Source organism: Myotis lucifugus, unplaced genomic scaffold (assembly GCF_000147115.1).
Source record: "Myotis lucifugus unplaced genomic scaffold, Myoluc2.0 scaffold_3, whole genome shotgun sequence".
Classification (NCBI taxonomy): domain Eukaryota; kingdom Metazoa; phylum Chordata; class Mammalia; order Chiroptera; family Vespertilionidae; genus Myotis; species Myotis lucifugus.
The window spans coordinates 13,448,954-13,468,395 of NW_005871051.1; the positions used below are offsets into that span (position 1 = coordinate 13,448,954).

The window sequence follows — 19,442 nt, forward strand, 5'->3', positions numbered from 1 at the left end:
ATATATATATATATATATATATATATATATATATATATACAATAGTGGACTATTCTAAGTATATATATGAATATAGAAAGTCATGTGGTCATGTGGGACAAAGGAGGGCAGAGCACAGAAAATAGATTATTAACACCACTAGAGAGACAAACTTTATGTCACAATTGGCCTGGTTCTCATAGGATAAGTATAAATACTGAGCAAGTTCAATGATTTTAGGAGTTCAAAAAAACCATTAGGCAAGAATGTTGCATAAGATCAATGACCCAGACACATTCAAAGTCACCTAAGGAATGACTGGCATGGAGTTAAAAATATGATTTAGGTCACTTGCCAAGATCTTTGATTTGTATGTGGTGAATGTATAGCATTTAGAAGATGACTTCACAGGGCACAGTGGAGGTACCATATGTGCATGTCAAGAGCTTTAAAAAATGCTCTTCCCCACCCAGCTTCCCATTCCCACAAAATTATAGGTGCATTAGGTTTAAATTATGGGATGGCCTTGGCCACTATGACTGAGTGGTTAGAACAATCACCTGTGCACTGAAGGTCAAGGGCACATATCTGGGTTGTAGGTTCAATCTCTGGCAGGGAGGCAACCAAACAATGAGGCAACCAAACAATGTTCTCTCTCACATAGATGTCTCTCTCTCTCTCTCTCTCTCTCTCTCTCTCTCTCTCCTCTTCCCTCACTTGCTTCCACTCTATCTAAAAATCAGTGGAAAAAATATCCTTGGGCCTGGCCAGCCTGGCTCAGTGGTTGAGTGTTGACCTATATCCAGGAAGGTCACGGTTCCATTACCCGTCAGTGCACATGCTTGGGTTTCAGGCTCGATCCATAGTGGGGAGCATGCAGGAGGCAGCCAATTCATGATTTTCTCTCATTGATGTTTCTATCCCTCTCCCTTTCTCTCTGAAATCAATAAACATATATTTTAAAAAATATCCTCTGGTAAGGATTAACAACAACAAAAAATATTATGATGGGACGCTAAGAGAAGGCTGATTACAATTCCAGCTTTCGCATAGGTTGCGAGATACCAGGTGTCTCTATAGGAGGAGCAGATCTCCAACTACAACCACTAGAAATGATACCTAACATTTATGTACACATAATGTGGAAGACACTGTTTTTAGAATTTTCATTCATTATCCCAATTCAATTCAATGTGAGAAAATGAAGAATAAAAGGACTAAATATTTAAGTTAGAAATTCCTGGAGTCAAGATTGAAATTTCATAGAAGCCTAGAACTTGAACTCAGTCATGAGGCTTCTCTTTAAGGCCCAGTGGTAGAATAATTGTGCCAAAAGGATGAAGATTCTGTGGGGGAGATGGGATGCCCTAGAACAGGGCGAGGTAAGAGGTTTTAGTAGGGAGGAAAAGAAGAGGAGAGAACAATGATGTAATTTTTGTTTCTTTATGATTATCCATTTAAATATTTTTAAAGTACCCTGTATTACACACTTACTCTAACTGAATTTACTATTGATGAAACAATATTTTGGGTTTTTCCCCCTGCAGATAAAATGCCTGTGCCCACAGTATGGATTAACAGAAATCATTTATGATTTCATAGGAATCTTAGGAAACTGTACAATATTGATTTACCTTTCTCTACAAACTCAAACAAGGCAGGTATCTGTCAACTATACAAGAAGCCCCGGACACTTATTTATTCTACTATAAAGACACAGCAAATATTTTCATTAAAATATTTGATATGTGAAATTATAAAACATAATGCAATTTAGAAATGAAGACGTGATGGTTACCCCAACATTCCATTGCTTTTAAAAAACTTTTATAGTTTTATTATTGTATTTTTCCTATAAAGCAAACTGTTTTACTCTGAAAAACACACTGGCATATGATAATTAGCAATAGCTAACTTTTAACAAAGTAGCAACTGTGGCATATAGTTAACTAGTTTAATTTTGTATTCTACTTCTTGAGTACAGAGTTTGAATTGATGCTATAGAAAATATTTTTTAAAGAAACTACCTAGATCAAAATCTTTGTTTAATAAAGCGTGAGGAAGTAGGAGAACAAAAGTGGCTGATCAAGACACCTAATTTTGAGATGACTTTGCCTTTGCACATTTTTAAATCAGGCTTTTTCCCCCCCTTTTGTATATTTCTCTTACTTATTCTTAAAGGAGAACTTTAAAAGAAATGTCACTGCATAATTTCCATCCCATTTTTTCTTCCCTGCTTAGAAAGAGCACCTACAATTGCCAAAAGAATCACCTCTAAATAGAACATAATTTGTTCTTGCCAGGCAGCAAAGAATTAAATAAAAGTTGCATAGGGCTGCTTGCAACAATCTAGGCTTGAAAGATTGTTAAGTGGGTTAGCAGCTTGATCTCCTTATTCATTTTTCTCCAGCTCCCTGGAGAGATGCCAGCCCCTCCTGCCCCAACCCTCCGGTGTAACCAGCAATCTCTCCTCTACTTCTGCTCCAAACTTTGAAATAAAAGTGGCTAAATTAAAAAAAAATAATAAAAGTGGCTTAGTGAGAGGACACCAATAGAAGACGGACAGCACACGTATAACTTCATCTTGGTAAATGCTATGAAAAGAGGAACTTAAATGCACAATTTTCAGTTACTTGTAAACATCTTCCTGTTACTTCAAAGCTTTCTCTAAGTGATGAGAAATTAGAGAAGAAAAGGGAAATAGTAAGCTCTTTAAATTCTACTGAATTGTGCAACTGAGTTCCATGAAACCACTTTCATTAGTGAATGGGAATAGACATATGAGCAGTAATGAAATGTCTGAATGATGGTTGCACAACAGGGCCCGGGCACAGACATAATCACTCTGAACCCATTACAGAGTAAACAGATCAGAGAGAAATAGAAGCTGGGTAATGCTGAATGGATTCAGTGTAATTTTCATTCAATTTTACACAGTTGCTTTAAATGCCAAATACACAATTATAGTTTTATGTTTTCAAAAATCAACTATGAAATTCTTCGTGAATCTCTTTGTGTAAGGCACTTGTTACATGATTAATATATTTTTTTTTGTTCTGATGAGTATCTTTTTAAAAATTTAAGTCAGTTTTTTAATCAATGTAGCATTTCAACCCCTATACCTAATTCCTTCAGGCTTAAAATTATTTGCAAATTCTCATATAGCAGGATGTCTTCAAACTTTATATAGGGGTACATTTTTCAATTATAAAAAAGGAATTAAAATGTGCCAGATCACCAGATGTATCCTACTAATAACCTTGATTTATATTTTTAAAAAAATTATTGTAAAAAATACACATAAAATTTACCATCTCAACCATTTCAGTAATATTAAATGCATTCACATTGTTGTGCAACATATATGACCATGAGTCTTTTCACCTTATATAAATGAAATAATACATTGAACCACTCCCATCATTACCTCCCCCCAGTCCCTCACAAGCAACAGTATATTAGTATTTTCTGTCTTTATAATTTGGACTATTCTAAGTATTGTATGTAAATGAAATCATACAATATTTATCATTTCTATAACTGGCTTACTTCACTTGGCATAATGTCCTCAAGGTTCACTAATGTTGTAGCATATGTCAGAATTTGCTTTTTAAAGGCAAAATAATATCCCATTGTATGTAAATACCACATTTTGCTTATTCATCCATCACTCCATAAACTTTGGAATGATTTATCTTTTCTTAAATTACCTTGATTAGATTTTTCTTGGTTGTCATAAAATTTAAACAGAGTGTGTAGTTCTTAATTCTTTTCCCTCCCAATGAGATAAATGTCATTCAATTCCAAAAAAACTCCGATTTAAAAAAACTCACTATTTCAAGAAATGTTAGGAGTTATTAGTAAAAAAAAAAAAAAACAACACATCAAAAAAACCTTAATAATTCTGATTGCTTGACCTTTATGCATCATGTCTGAACAATGTAAAAGCCTGTTTCATAATAACAGTGACTTTTAGTTAAGTAATGATATTCTTTTTCAATCAATAGTGAAAGGCTTGTTAAAATTTACTTTTAAGTAAATTTCCAAGAAACAATAAAATCTGAAGGCTGCCCCCCACTGGATAATTTGAATCTCACAGATCTGCTATTTCATGAACTTTTTCATCTTTTCAACCTTTCACTGGAAGACAGCACGTCCTTATTACTAAAAATTGAAAGTTGTCAAGGCTCTCAGCAACCACAAATGGGATTCTGAATACCTACCTTACAGAACTTCTATAAGATTTGGAAATGGGGTTCTTTAAATGCATGTGATACACCAGGCCCAGAAGGTCACAGGCACTTAAAACACTGTTATTGCTACGCTGAAATTAGTAACAGAAGTTTCATATAACAACAGAGAGCTACATATTCTCTAAGAGGGGATTCATGTATTTGGTATTTGGCTCATTTGCAGCAAGCCCATATATTCTATCCCATTTTGAATCAGCAGCTGGTCTGAAATATATTCATCATAATAAGCTTTGCTAATCATTTGAAGAGCATAGAAATCCTACACCAGGTCAATGCTACTTACACCTGTCATTAGAATCAATTGGAAAACTTGGCGAAAGGTAGATTTCTATCCTTAAACCAAAATTACTCAGGGAGAAACTTGGGGAGTTTGGAAGCCATCAATCTACTTATCTCTGAACATAAATAACCTTGTCCTTTCATAATGTTAGACCATAAAACACAACACCTCTGCTGTCACTTTACATAAAAATAATTTTCCTTCTAACAGGCCATGGTCATGATGATTTATTTGAGGTAGAAAATTTTAAGAGCCAGAGCAGAATGCTTGTGGGGTACAGAAGAGTTTATGTATTGGGGGCAGAAACTCAGTACTCTGAGAGGGAACATTTCTGTAAGATTTTTATTCAAATAGAAGTTATTCTTGCATAAATCTTGTGTGCAAGAAGTCAACATGAATGCAGAAGCTAAGTATACTAATAATTTAAATGAAAAATGTTAACACAATATGACTGTGTAGAGTCAGATATTTTATGGTTATACATTTTTAGTTAAACTTCCCTGTTCCTAAAGAGGTTATTTTTTCCTAAGTTGTTTGCCCGTGTGTGTGTGTGTGTGTGTGTGTGTGTGTGTGTGTGTGTTGTATCTTATTCAACATTTGCTCTACAGGAGACCAAGGGCCACAATCTGTTCATCTGTTCATATCATGCATGGTGGGTAGGCTTAATTTTCTCTTTGCATCATTTCAGAGGTAAACGACAAACACTGGGCAGGACTTAGCCCTGCATGACCTCCCCATGGCAGTAGTATACACAGACTAACATCAGATTTTCTGAATTTTGAGAGCTGGTTGTTAAGTACAGCCATTATAAAATATTAAATTATATAATGCCTAATTAAATTTTATTTAAACAAAGCAAATATATACTTAAAACTCATCATTTTCTGATTCATTTAATATATTTCATTATAGTATCTGTACAATTGAGTATATTTACATCTCTTGAATCTGTATGGTGGAAATACTACATAATGGCAAGCAAACCAGTCATGTCTTCCAAAATCCACATTAGTTGCTAGAAAAGGGACAATGATAGGAAGGGTTAAACCATGGAAATAAGAAAGCTCTACAAATTAGGGTGTTTCCCCCTAGTTTTGAAGAGTGCTATTTTACCAGCACACCACTGACATGAGGTATAATTTGAGACTGAAGAAACCGTGCTTTGGGAAAAGCACTACTAAAACTTCTCTAAGGAGGTCACAATATATGTCATACCTGCAAGGGGCATTTCCTTATGAAACAATTTGATTCCACTAATTCAGAAACAGAAGATGAAATGAGCCTTTACCAGGAGAAGAGGTAAAGACCCAGGAACAATAAAGGAGCTGGTACTCCAAGGTTTGGAAATGATCAGAGGGATATCCTTGCCTGAGTTTTATGGAAATCTTCTTATGATTACAGTCTCATGGACTCTCACATATCAGTCAGGTTCAAGTTCTTATTCTCATTAATAACATTAAAAAGACAGCAGAGCTGTGCCCATTTGACTCTGGTTAGAGCGTCAGCCTATGGACTGAAGGGTTGCAGGTTCCATTGCTGGTCAAGAGCATGTACCTCCATGGCAGGTTTAATCCCTGTTGGGGGTGCTTACTGTGGGAGGCAATCAATAGTGTGTCTCTCTCACATCCATGTTAATCTCTCTCTCTCTCTCTCTCTCTCTCTCTCTCTCTCTCTCTCTCACTCTCTATCTCCCTCCCTCTGTCCTCCCTTTCACACCACGCTCTCTAAAAAAGAAAAAAGGAAAAAATATCCTCAGGTGAGAATTAAAAAAAAAAAAGACAGCAGAGCTACACTTGAAATACATCCTAGATTCTATTAGTTTTATTTGCTAATATTTTGTTTAGAATAATTGTAACTGAATTCCTACATGATCTTTTTTATATATTTTTTTATTGATTTCAGAGAGGAAGGGAGAGGAAGAGATAGAAACATCAATGGTAAGAGAGAATCATTGATTTGAGATCCTGGCTGGCTGAAAGCTGGTTTCTGGGGTTTTGTTTAGCTTCTATATTTGTTAGAATGTTTCAAACTGCCAGCTCAGAGGCCACGCTGGCCGGGCCCTATGTTGGAGTCTGCAGTCCCTGGAGCAAGCAAGCCTCATGTTCGCTTCCAGCTGCCTGGCTGCCGGCCGCCATCTTGGCTGACAGTTAATTTGCATAAGGATATGCTGATTAGCCAATGGGAAGGGTAGCGGTCGTACGCTAATTACCATGTTTCTCTTTTATTAGTGTAGATATTCCTATTTCCTTAATTTAAGCTCTCATGTAAAAATCTTTTGAGAAGAGTATGCATGATTTGACTATGTTTGCGTTTGTGTGGAACTGGTTATCTGCATATATAATACACATCAATTGAAGCTGTATTGAAATGCATTGTGGGCATACCTTCCTGCTACTTTTTTTTTTAACTCTTCTACAAAAGTTCAAACTTAGATGAGTGCTTCTATTTTATGTAAAGATTTTAATGTTGAAGAAGTAACAATGTTGGTAAAAATATCAGTTTTAATTCTACTCTATTTTGAGACAATTATTTTCTAGTTCAAGGAAGTTATCTATATGGGACACAATATGCAATATTAGTAAAGAGTGAGCAATTTTTAAGATATATGAGTCATTAAAACAAAAATGTAGTTTCAAATTTCCCTAATTGATTTAACTCAGGCAGACCATCTGGTTTAAACAAATAATTACTCCTGGACTTATATTTGTGAACTTAATGCTCTTTTATGTATTTGCCAATTCCCACACACTGTCATTTCTATCATTAGCTGGTTTGGGTGTGTTTTTTTAATATATCTTATTGATTTTTTGCAGAGAGGAAGGGAGAGCAATAGAGAGTTAGAAACATCGATGAGAGAGAAACATCAATCAGCTGCCTCCCGCACACCCCCTACTGGGGATGTGCCCGCAACCAAGGTACATGCCCTTGACCAAAATCAAACCCGGGATAGAGCCGCCGACGCTCTATCCACTGAACCAAACTGGTTAGGGCTGGTTTGGGTTTTAGAAAACAATTCAGAATTAGTGGTGCACCTTGGCCTGGCCTGTGCCCTCTCACAATCCAGGATCCCTCAGGGCATGTCAGAGAGCTGGGTTAGGTCAGATCCCACAGGCCAGGCTGAGGGACCCCACTCAGACGGGATGTACGAATCCATGTGCTGGGCCTCTAGGTGTGAATAAAGCTACTATGCATATAGGTGTGTAAATATCTCTTTGAAGTCCCGTTTTCCATTTTTTTGGATATATAATAAGAAATGGGATTGGTGGATGATATGGTAGTTCTATTTTAAAATTTTGAGGAACCACCATACCATTTTCCATAGCAATTGTGCTATTTAGCAATTTCAACGAAACTGCACAGGTGTGTAATTTCTGCACATCTTCACTAAAATTTACTATTTTCCTAGTATTTTGATAGTAGTCATTCTAATAGGTGTGAAGTAATATTTCATGGTGTTTATTTGCATTTCTCTAATAACTACTGATGTGACTATCTTTTTGTATGCTTATTGCTATTTGCATATCATCTTTGGAGAAATGTCTATTGCGATCTTTTGCCAGTTCTTGAATCAGGTTATTTTGTTGTTATTGTTGAATTGTAGGATATTAACTCCTTATCAGATATATGATTTATAAATATCTCCTCCCATTCTGTAAGTTGTATTTTTACTCTTTGATTATATCCCTTGATGAACATAGTTTTAAGTTGGATGTAGGCCCATTTTGCTTTTGTTGACTAGGCTTTTAATGTCATCTTCAATAATCTTTGGAAAATCCAATGTCATGAGCTTTTCCTCCATGTTTTCTTCTAGAAGTCTTATAGTTTGGGGTCTCATATTTAGGTCTTGAATCAATTTTGAATTATCTTTATATATAATGTAAGATAAAAGTCTAACGTTAAACTTGTGGCTATCTAGTTTTCTCAACACTATTTATTAAAGAAACTGTCCTTTAAAAATAGTACTTATGCCTATCACTGCTTCAAAACTCCACTACATATTAATTATACTATTAGAATTTTTTATTTCATGTACAACTGAATAAGCACTTACTATATCATATATTTACTTTATAAATATGATGATACATGTATTTAATATAATTTTATTGTAATCCTTTGTAATATATTTCATAAATGTATTAATTTTATGAATTTAAAATATAACAACTTTATTTTTGTGTTTTTTATTTATTTAAAATATTATGACAAGGGGACTATGGGTTTCACTAGACTGCCACAGGGTCCATGGTCTCAAAAAATATTAAGAATTCAGAGAACTCTTTTTTCAGTAACTCTGGCAACAGATGAAGTCTTGAGCTAGAGTAATGGAAATAAGAACTATGCAAAATAAAGAAATAAGCAAATTTACCATGATTTAATGATTAAATAAATTCCAAGACCAAAGAAAAAGTGAAGTCAATGATGACTATCCTGTTTTAAACTTAGGTGACTGGTTGGTGGTGTGTGGCTCTCGGAGTCAGCAGGGTAGAAGTTGCATTTAAAACCACAAGAGTATCTGTGATCACCCATGGGAAGAAAGTCAAGGAAGAAACTGAGGATAAGAACATAGGTGATCAATATTCAAAGACCAACCAATTCATTATCATCAATTATGGTGATATGCACTATATATAATGAGTCAGCAAATAGAACTAGTATATAAAGAATAAAACTTTGATAAGCAATTGGTGGTTAATTTGCAAAGTACCATTCATTATGACTCTACTTTGCATTTATAATTTTTGTGCTTGCAATTACTTCCAGGCAAAAAGAAATGCAGCTCTAGTTGCCTAATTATAGGCACAACCATCCAAATTCACTCTGAAAAGAACAACACAAAGAGATACCATCTGTGAAAGTGCAGCAAGCCCCTCAGACCTTTTTTCTTCCACATTCTGTATGGCTGGTGGACACACTTCCTTTTGCCTTCTGTCTTGGGCTTTATTCCTGTCTGATCTTGTTCATGCATTAGTCCCTCTAACAAGCAGACAGTCAGTGGGCCATTCCTCTTATAAAACCATTATGCATTTTCTATACATAATGTACCATAGGCTGAGCAGACTGAACATGGAAGCCATTTCTGAAACATATCATTTGCCTTGTTAGTGTGAACAGATTCAACCTTTTATTCTCATATAATTTTATGAGGTAGGCAACTTGAACACTGTAAAGATGAAATCACATACAAATTTCTGCTCAAAAGCAGAAGAAAATTATGTTACTCTGCTTAAAACATGTTTCAGCCATTTACTGAAACACAGCTGTCAGTTTGAATCAAATGTATTCATATCTCCCCATTAAATTGTTAGGACTGTAATGAAACTTAATACTTGTCCCTTGGAGTTTGATTTCCTATAAAGCATCATAACACAATGAGTACAATTTCAAATAATTGTTGAACTGTGTGACGATAGTTATGATTTCAGGTGGGAAATATATAATGATAGATAAGAAATATAAAACCCAGGTTAACACGTAATGAAGATTATATTCTCATACAAACATCAGTAATAGTAAATATGGGGACAACATAGCCTCCTTTATGAAAATGACACCGATTCTTGACAGAAAAATTTTCAAAAGTTTTAATGATTGAATATTATTTGCTTATAATTTAATTATATTGAACACTTTTAATCTGATAAATTCTCTATGGTAGAAATAATACATTTTAAGATTGGTAAATTGGGTTGTTTATTTGCAGACTAAAACCAGAATATAACATATATTTCTCCTATATAAAGTATATATTTTTACACTCTACTTATTGTGTTTGGGATTGTCATGAGGATTTTAGGGGAAAATGACGGCTTAGGAATCTTAAAATGTTCAATAGTTTTTAATTTTTAAAATTTATAATAAATAGGAAAGCACATTGTTGTTCTACTACCTTAATCTCAGTGGTGAAACAGTAGTTAGACATCAGTCTTAAGTTTATGGACAATGGGGCACATATTTATAAGTTGCAAATATGGTAACATAATTTTGATTTATTGAAAAATGTCATGTTAAGAAAATAGTAATTTGTAAAGGGGAAGTATCATTCCAAAAAGGAGAGTAAATTTCAAGTAAAAGATTGTTCTGTTGTATAAAACAGCACAGTTCAATGGATATAATCAAAAATCAAAATATTATCAATGGCATGATAAACAAAAGCTGTTCATTTTCACAAGAAGTAGAAGGACATTTTCAAACATTAAAAAGGGTAATGCTACTCACATCCTGAGCTACCATTTGTTGACACCAGAGTCAAGTTGGAAGGCCATGGATTCCGAACAATATCTTGCCAATGAATTGTGTTTGCATAACAAAGAAATTTGTTCTGGTCTACATAGACTCCACCATTTAGGATTTCTGTATTAAAACAAACAAACAGATTTGTTGTCAAGCCTTTTGTTGATGAAAAGGTAGTCAATAAAAATGAGTTACCCTTAAAATATTTTAAATGTTAGAGTTACTTCGTTAATAGCCAGTATATCTTTAAACATATTTTTCTGAGTCATATAAATTAAATGGAAAAATTGAAAAGATAAAAAATACAAACAAACAAACACCCATAACCCAAATGTTCAGAGAGAAAACATTCTTAACATTTTGGCATAGATGCTACTAATCTCTTTTCCTGAAATTGGGGTAATATTACATATAATATTGCATAGCCTGCTAATTATAATAGTGATTGGTGAGTAATTAGTGATAATCAAATAACATTCTACATTATTTCTAGTGAGAATACAATATGCCAAAGAATAAATTAAATAGTACTTATTAATGAATCCCCTCTTTTTGGTCATTTAACTTGTTTATCTCAGATTAGTTTTTTAAAATAAATTTCCACAAATGACATTATAAAATCATACATTTTAAAAATATTTTTAAGACTTTTGGTACAAGTTATCCAATTTCCCTTACAAAAAATTGTTTCAGTCAATGTGACATTGACTAGAGTCAATGGGTAAATAATTAGTCCCAAATGGAAGCTAAAACTAATGAAGGCTCCAATCATCAAAAAAACAAAACACAAAAAACATTCTTTGTCTTGGATGGAATCAATAGAACTGCCAATCATTCCTTGAGAACAACACAATGCAAGATAGAATAAAAACACTATGGTTTGACCATGGGAACAATGGTATGACCATGGGATAAAATACATTAATGCCAATTTTTACTTGTTTCTCTATTTCACAACACTTGCCTTGATCAGGTAACTTGTCTCCCTGAACAATGGTTGTTCATATACATCGATTCTCTTTAAGTTATTCAGAAATAAAGTTAACATTCTTCTGCAAATACTATTGTTATTTTTTGAAGAAATTGGTTAGAAATATACATAGCATCTTCCTGCTCAATATCTACCACATTTCTTCCTCTTATTTAATAAAAATAACAACTTAAGATAAAGTCATATGTCAGTCTATAAAGCATGCAGTTACAAGTACAAAAACTGAACTAATAGTAGCTAAGGGATGGTTTTTCTCACATAATAATAAGAAACCTGCAGAAGGCAGTTGCAGATATTAGTTTGGCTGCTCCACAGTACACATAACCTGTTCTGTGTGTTGGCTTTATTCTCTCCAGGCACAAGAGGGCTGCTGCATCTAAAGGAGTTAGTCTGAAGTCAAGGCATGTGAGGAAAGGAGAACAAGCAAGATACTTCCTCCTAGTAAGGCACCAACTATCTCTTTGGGAAGAGATGCTCTCCTCAGGGATTAAATATGTATTCATTGGCCAGCACGATCTCTCATGGCCATTGTTCTGCAAGAGAGGCTGAGGAAGCAAGTATTTAGGTGGACATATTGCTTCTTGAGCAGAATCTAAACAAGCACTCGTGTTAGTGAGGAAGAAGAGGATATTGGGAGGCAAGTGACTCTCTCTCCCTTCGTGGCCTTGAGAGAATCATCTCTCCTGTTCAGTATCCCATGCTACATTTTTACGAGTCAGCTGAAAACAATGAGGGTGATAAAATATGAAAGGAATAGGTGACACCAGAAAAGGGGTATTTGTGAAAGTGAGACTGCTAGGCACATCTAAATGGCCATACTGTGTTGCATGTATAAAATCCTCCAGATTTATTTTGTTACTGCATGGCTTTCCACATTTAAAATCACTTGGATTTCCATCATCAATCCTTTCACTGACTATGGCTCCATTTTTTCAAGTGAGAAAAAAATAAACAATAAGGAATTAGATAATCTTTCTACTTCTAAAACTCAGCTCATTATTTTTCACAACCTACCCATATAACCTTCATCAAAGCAGAAGGGAGATGTAAGATGCAAGAACGATTGTGGAAATGAATGTCTACATTAATGTTTGGCATTAAGTTCCTATCTAAGAAATGTGACGATCTCATACTAATAGCTTTCTCATGAGACATTAGGGAATGCTCTTCTTCTACAGGAATAATTCTTCATTAGGTGACAAAAAAAGGAGATTTTGATTTCTATCCAAGAAATAAAGGTTATTCTTCAGTCTACATTTGGAACGTTCGACTTTAAAAAAAGTGAAAAGTAATAGCTCACACATTGTAAAAAGAGCCTGCATTTTTCAGGAGTCACATTTTAATTCAAATAGTTTGTACTGAAGGAACACAGTATCCATCTCTAACTTCCTATCTAGAAATATTCTAATAGAATCAGATATTATATTGAATAATAATCTCATCAAATCCTTTTCTTCTACAATATTAATCTTCCACCAATGTTTACATTTATTTCTTAGAAATATTCTGTTCAAAAGCTTGGTTTATACTTTGAAAAGGATTTAGAAAGGAGACATTAATAATGCCAGTATAATCTTACATGTTAAAATTTCAACTTGAGACTACAGTCATAAGTCTGGATACTTTTGTCATCCTAAATTCAAAACCCAGCATCTCCTAGCAGTTTTAATCAGGAGGAGTTATAATTTTTTTGTATTTAATTATGGATAGTTTATGCATGTCTGTGTGTATTTTCTCTGAAAATAATTTTTTTCCTATATGTTTGGCTTAGAACTATTATTTGTTGAATGTCAAACCCCACGATCAGAAAATGTGTATTTTATTGACGATTACAGGATAACTTTAATGTATACTATACCTTACATTTTCTTTTTATCAACTTGATTACCTAGTTATATCAGGATATAATTTAAAAAATAAATTTATTTGTATAGTTTACAATGATTTTATAATGTTACATGATTTTTAAATATTAATTTAATGTTTTATGGGGAAATATTTAGTTAGATTTATTTCTGGAATAAGAAAATTCTAGGAAAGGTATTGACCTATAAGAAAGTTGTTAAAGTACTGATTATTTACTGGACAAAAGGGATAACTAATGTTTCTGCCTTGGTTAACCATAGAGACAAGATTACATTTTTTATTAGAAAGAGGGATAAGAACTAGAAAAAGAGAACAGCTTCATAAGATATTTGCCTAAGAAGATACAAAAAAAACAACAACAAAGTCTGGCTATACTTTGGATCTATCTTTGCTAACACAAGAACAGCAGAACTTTCCATCAGTATTATTAAAGATTTATTGGAAGGTACCATCTCTGTTACATCAAGAGTTTCCTTCCTGCTATCATGAAATAAAATGATAATTAAATTTTAAAACCATGACAAAAAAAGACAAATTCTAATTCTAAGCATGATAAGCAAATGAGGTATAAATTTAATTGATATTCAAAGATATATGCAATCTAGAAGAGTTAAAAGTCTCAAAAAATGTTGAATAAGTAAATAAGCTCAATGCCATCTCATTCCATTGCAATTCACTTCCATTGTAGCTAATATATTGGAGTAAATTGAGAGGGACACAATTAGATTCCTGGCCATTGGAATAATTGGTAGAAAAAGCTACGATGAATTTTCTTTTATTACATAAAAATATCTCCAGCAAGTTCAGAAAACAATACTGTGTCTTCTTAATAAATGTCATGGTTAAATATAGTAAGATATATTAAATATGACATTCTATGAAAAAAGCATTTCATTACTGAAAAATTCCAGTAAACACTTAAATATGTTTTGTCTCAAACATTTTCTACTAGATTAATACAAGTCAAGTGAAAATATTATGAATCATTTTGTATTTTAAGTAAATTGTAAACCACACTATTTTTAATATGTTGAATATATATATATATATATCACAATATTAACTGAAATATTATATTAAACTCCATGAAGGTAGGGGATATTTTTCAGTGCTACATCTACAGCATCAACCCTAGAAAAATGAATATTTTTAAAATTGATCTGAAAAATAAAAGTACCATGAAATTGCCAAGAACATTGATCAGTTAACTTCCATTATTTTTCCTAATTTTAATTTATATTCTGGTGAAAATAGATTAAAATTAAAAGTTGTCTTTTTTCAAAAACAATGGCTCATCTCATCTGGTTCTACATTTCATTAAGTCTGTTTTATTCAAAACTGTGTCTAACATGCAAGACACAAGTAAGATACACAATAACTACTGCTTCATTAAAGAAAATCTAATATATTGAATATAGGAAAAATTAAAAATATATATCTAATTTTGAGGTTAGATCTTTTATAAACTGAAAGAGAAATAACATTGTTATACAAAATTCTATAAATTGATAATGTACAAAGTTATTGCAGGCAGGGTGTTTGATATTTACAATGCATATTTAGACATGTTCTTTGGTATCCCTAAACCTATTTTGTGAACCAAATTCAATTATTTATCAAGTGAATAATAATGACTTTGTGCTACCCAAGACATACCAAAGTCCCCCATATCTGTGCAAATTATTTAGTATATGCTACACAGACATCTAAAATCATGTTTTTATATTGAACCATAAATCCACCATATATCGTTCCTTAGATTATTTTTTAGAAAGTTCTAAAGTGCCAATATGACATTTTAAAGAGGATATATATTGTACTAGTGTCATAGCCTTCTAATTCAAAAAGGTTGTAAATTTGACCATTTTCTCCCATTGATTCAAATATGTATAAGTCTAATGAAGAAATGTTTGCATTATTTAAAGAAATTATTTTGTGCTCTTTATTTCTTTGCAAATGCTAGTTATTATAGTGAATTTGGGGATGAGTGAACATTAAGAGAATCACTGACATTTTGCAAATATATTATCTGAAAAGAAAATGTGATAAAACACTGAATCATAGCTTCTTCTCTGGCCCTGTATGAAATAGCCTAATTGTGATGTAGATCCCTGCTGAAAATACAGATTAATCTGACCTCCTTACTACACTTCGGAAGTTGACAAAATTGCTTTGACCCCATGCACAATTGGTAACCATTTCATAAAGAAGATTGAATGTCCTTTCTTTTTTAGAAAATAAAGATTATGATGTTAAAAGCGGTTAGCCATATTCCACTTCAGTCTATATGATTGGCATCAAGAGTAAACTTTATATTTCTACTCACAAAGCTACCAACCACAATTATATACAAAAGACCTAAGAAGCAAGAATTAAATCCTTCACCTCGATTCCTAATAGTGTATCTAAATGTCTTGTTTTGCATGGGTGTATCTACAGGTCAACCTCACAATTACAATGATAATAAAAATAAAGATTAGAAATATTGCCTTGTCTAATTGCAGTGGGAATGTTGTAACAGTGCATATATCACAGTTACATTGCCTATCCAAACCAAAGGTCAAGAAGTCAAAATCCAAAGTGGCAAAGCCCATTTTCAAGATGAAGCAATTACTAGACATTCTCAGACAGAAAGCAATGCATCTTTCTCACTGTCATCACCTAAAACCACACAAATCTGTTGTCTGATAGGAATGCAAAAATAATATAGCTGACATCATCTACCTGTGATACTTAATACATCATCTCTGGAATAGACTTGGTTCAGAGATTCCTATATCTTTCCCAAACCCAGACCTTTCAGCTGGGAGCACAATGAATAGTTGCTACCCCACTGGGTCAGCCCTCAAGGTTCATTATTAATAAGCTGAGACTCTAAAGGCTAATGAGAACCGGGTGCTAGAGGAGACAATGGCTCATTCATCATCAATCAGGCTTTGAAGTTTTTATACAGATGATTTAAAGAGAGTTGAAGTGTGCAAAATTGAAATGTCACATTTGTATTGCGAGTGGGGAGAGGGTGATAATGTAAATGAGTGATGTAACCTTCTGTATTTCAGCTCAATGGTCAGAGTCAAAAGCTCATGGATGCAGATACCAAATGTTAGGAAATAAGAGTAGACAGTTTTTCAATCAGAGCAAGGCAATTTCTAGATAAATTATTAGATTTATTAGGTAAAAATAAGTTTAAAATAGAAAATAATAGCATAACAATCTTGGTTTGAACTAAAGGACCTCAATAATGTACTCCATAATGTTTCCAAAGCATCCTATATAATAAAAGGGTAATATGCAAATTGACCCTAACAGCAGAAGGTCTGGGAATGACTGGTCACTATGACACACACTGACCACCAGGGGGCAGATGCTCAATGCAGGAGCTGCCCCCTGGTGGTCAATGCACTCCCACAGGGGGAGCTCTGCTCAACCACAAGCCAGGCTGAGGGCTGCCAGCACTGCGGTTGTGGTGGGAGTCTCCCACCTCCTCAGCAGCACTAAGGATGTCCAACTGCAGCTTAGGCCTGCTCCCCACTGGCAAGTGGACATCCCCTGAGAGCTCTCGGGCTGCCAGAGAGATGTCTGACTGCCAGCTTAGGCCCAATCCCCTGGGAAGCCTGATCCCCAAGACTGTGAGAGGGCACAGGCCAGGCTGAGGGAACCCCCTGAGTGCACAAATTTTTGTGCACTGGGCCTCTAGTTAATATATACTTTAGGGTCCTCTACAATTCTTAGCTTTCATTATGTTTTCAACTTGAGTCCAAGCTCCTCTGAGAAGTCTACCATGACCACCTACTTTTTAGAGGTTAACTGACTCTAACTCATACAACACCGATTATCTGAGGCACTCATCTAACAGAGCAAATGCTACATCAGCTTTTTTGTTTTTTGTGTACTTGGCTCCCCTATAATATTGTAGGTCTCTAGAGGATAAAAACCATGACATACATCTTTTTCTGGCTGTAGTGACAAAGAAAGAGTCAAGCATATAATAGAAATTCAAATTTTTGAGTGATAACTATGATAATAATATCTTCAGAACATGACTAACATTTGTAAAGAAGTTGTTAGTGGTTTAATTGACAGCACAATGTTAGTGTTCTTATGTACTAGATAATGTTTACATTATAAATCACATAAATATTGATTAAAATTAGTGTGATGTTGATGTATTAATTATTTCTATAGATTAGGGGGTAGTAATCCACTTAAATTCATTTATATTCTCTGGAAAACTTTAAAACTTTAAAAATAAATTGTGTCTTATAACTGTCTTTAAATGATAAAGACAGGATTTTCTCCTCAAATTGTTCTCTAACCTCACTTATAATTCTATGTGTGTGTGTCAACATGTTTACTATTTTTCCTGTAATGCTTTCCCCCAAACTTTTACTCTCCCTATATTTTCTATTTCAAGTAAAATAAGAACAACATGCTGAAAAAGTCAATTATAGTTGAACCTTAAACAACACAGGTTTGAACTGTGTGGGTCAAATTATACAGGTTTGTTGTTTTTTTCAATAAATACTGTGAATGTATTTTTTCCTATGATTATCTTTACATGTTCCCTTTCTATCTTACATTATTATAAAATATAGTATATAATACATAAACATACAAAATATGTGTTAATTGACTGTGTTATTGGTAAGGCTTTAAGTCAATAGTAGGTATATAAGTTTGGGAAGAGTCAAAAGTTATATGCAAATTTTTGACTATGCAGAGGTGTCATCACCCCTAACCTTCATGTTGTTCAAGGGTACACTGTAGAATCAAAACTTGAGATTTATCCTGAATTCCTTTACCTCTAATCAATCACAACATCCTAAATAAAATTTCTCATAATGTTTATTTTAATTTATCCCATTCTTTTTATATCCATTGCTATCCCTTAATTCAGGATCTGTTATATCATACCAGATTTGACTCTTTGCTTTTTGATAGATAGATAGATGATAGATGATAGATGATAGATAGATAGATGATAGATAGATAGATAGATAGATAGATAGATAGATAGATAGATAGATCTTCTACCAAGAGTGCTTTGAGTGTGAAGACTATAATACTGAATCTAGTCTCCTGAGAAAAACTAAGTTCGAAATCTAATTTTTCACTTCCTAGATGTATGACTTTGTATACCTTTATGAAATTCAATTGGTTAACCTCTATGAGAGTATTGTGCTCACAGTATTTGTTACACAGTTGTTTATATTACATTTTATACTCACTAATTACTTAAGTAGTTGTGTACTAATTGGTATAAACAAGAGTGTTTTTTTCTATGTATTTATTTAATTTTGTAAAACTTAGATTGCCATTTAACAGATAGATTTTTATTTTTGTTTCATATAAAAGTTTGGTTAGGTGATTTCAAACTATTATGGAAAATTCACAGTCATCAGGGGCCAGGATTCCATTTCATCTTATTTCTCCACCCTCTTCAATACAAGAGGAGTTTTTATCTGGTAACATCAGTGCATAAGATAGAGGAAAGCAGGAAGAACAGAGGAGTGCAGGTTGTCTCTTAATGAAGGTCCTTGAAAACAGCCACAGGAAATTATACTTACATCTCATTGATCTGAATTCAGTCAAGGAGCCACAGAGAACAGAGGGAATCATGGCCTTTGCTTTGGGTGGCCATATGATTAGCAAAACTTTATATACTATTTAAATGTTATACAGTAGTAATGGATATTGGGAGACAAGTTATCTCTGTCACACTAACTCTAAAGAAATCTTGCATCTCCTAGATATTTATAAAACATAAATCTTGTGACTTAAACAAATGCAAATTTTTCAGACTCTTTCATTGAAGTATAATATCCATACATAGATGTGC

At 33.6% G+C, this 19,442-nt stretch overlaps 1 protein-coding gene across 1 annotated transcript in view; it reads right to left on the bottom strand.

Annotated features, from left to right (window-relative positions):
- Positions 1-19,442, bottom strand: part of ERBB4 (erb-b2 receptor tyrosine kinase 4) — a 542,534-nt gene that overhangs the window by 284,502 nt on the left and 238,590 nt on the right. The window contains exon 4 of the mRNA XM_023763286.1: positions 10,732-10,866. Within this exon, the coding sequence (XP_023619054.1) occupies positions 10,732-10,866 (135 nt within the window). The remainder of the gene's footprint in view (positions 1-10,731; positions 10,867-19,442) is intronic.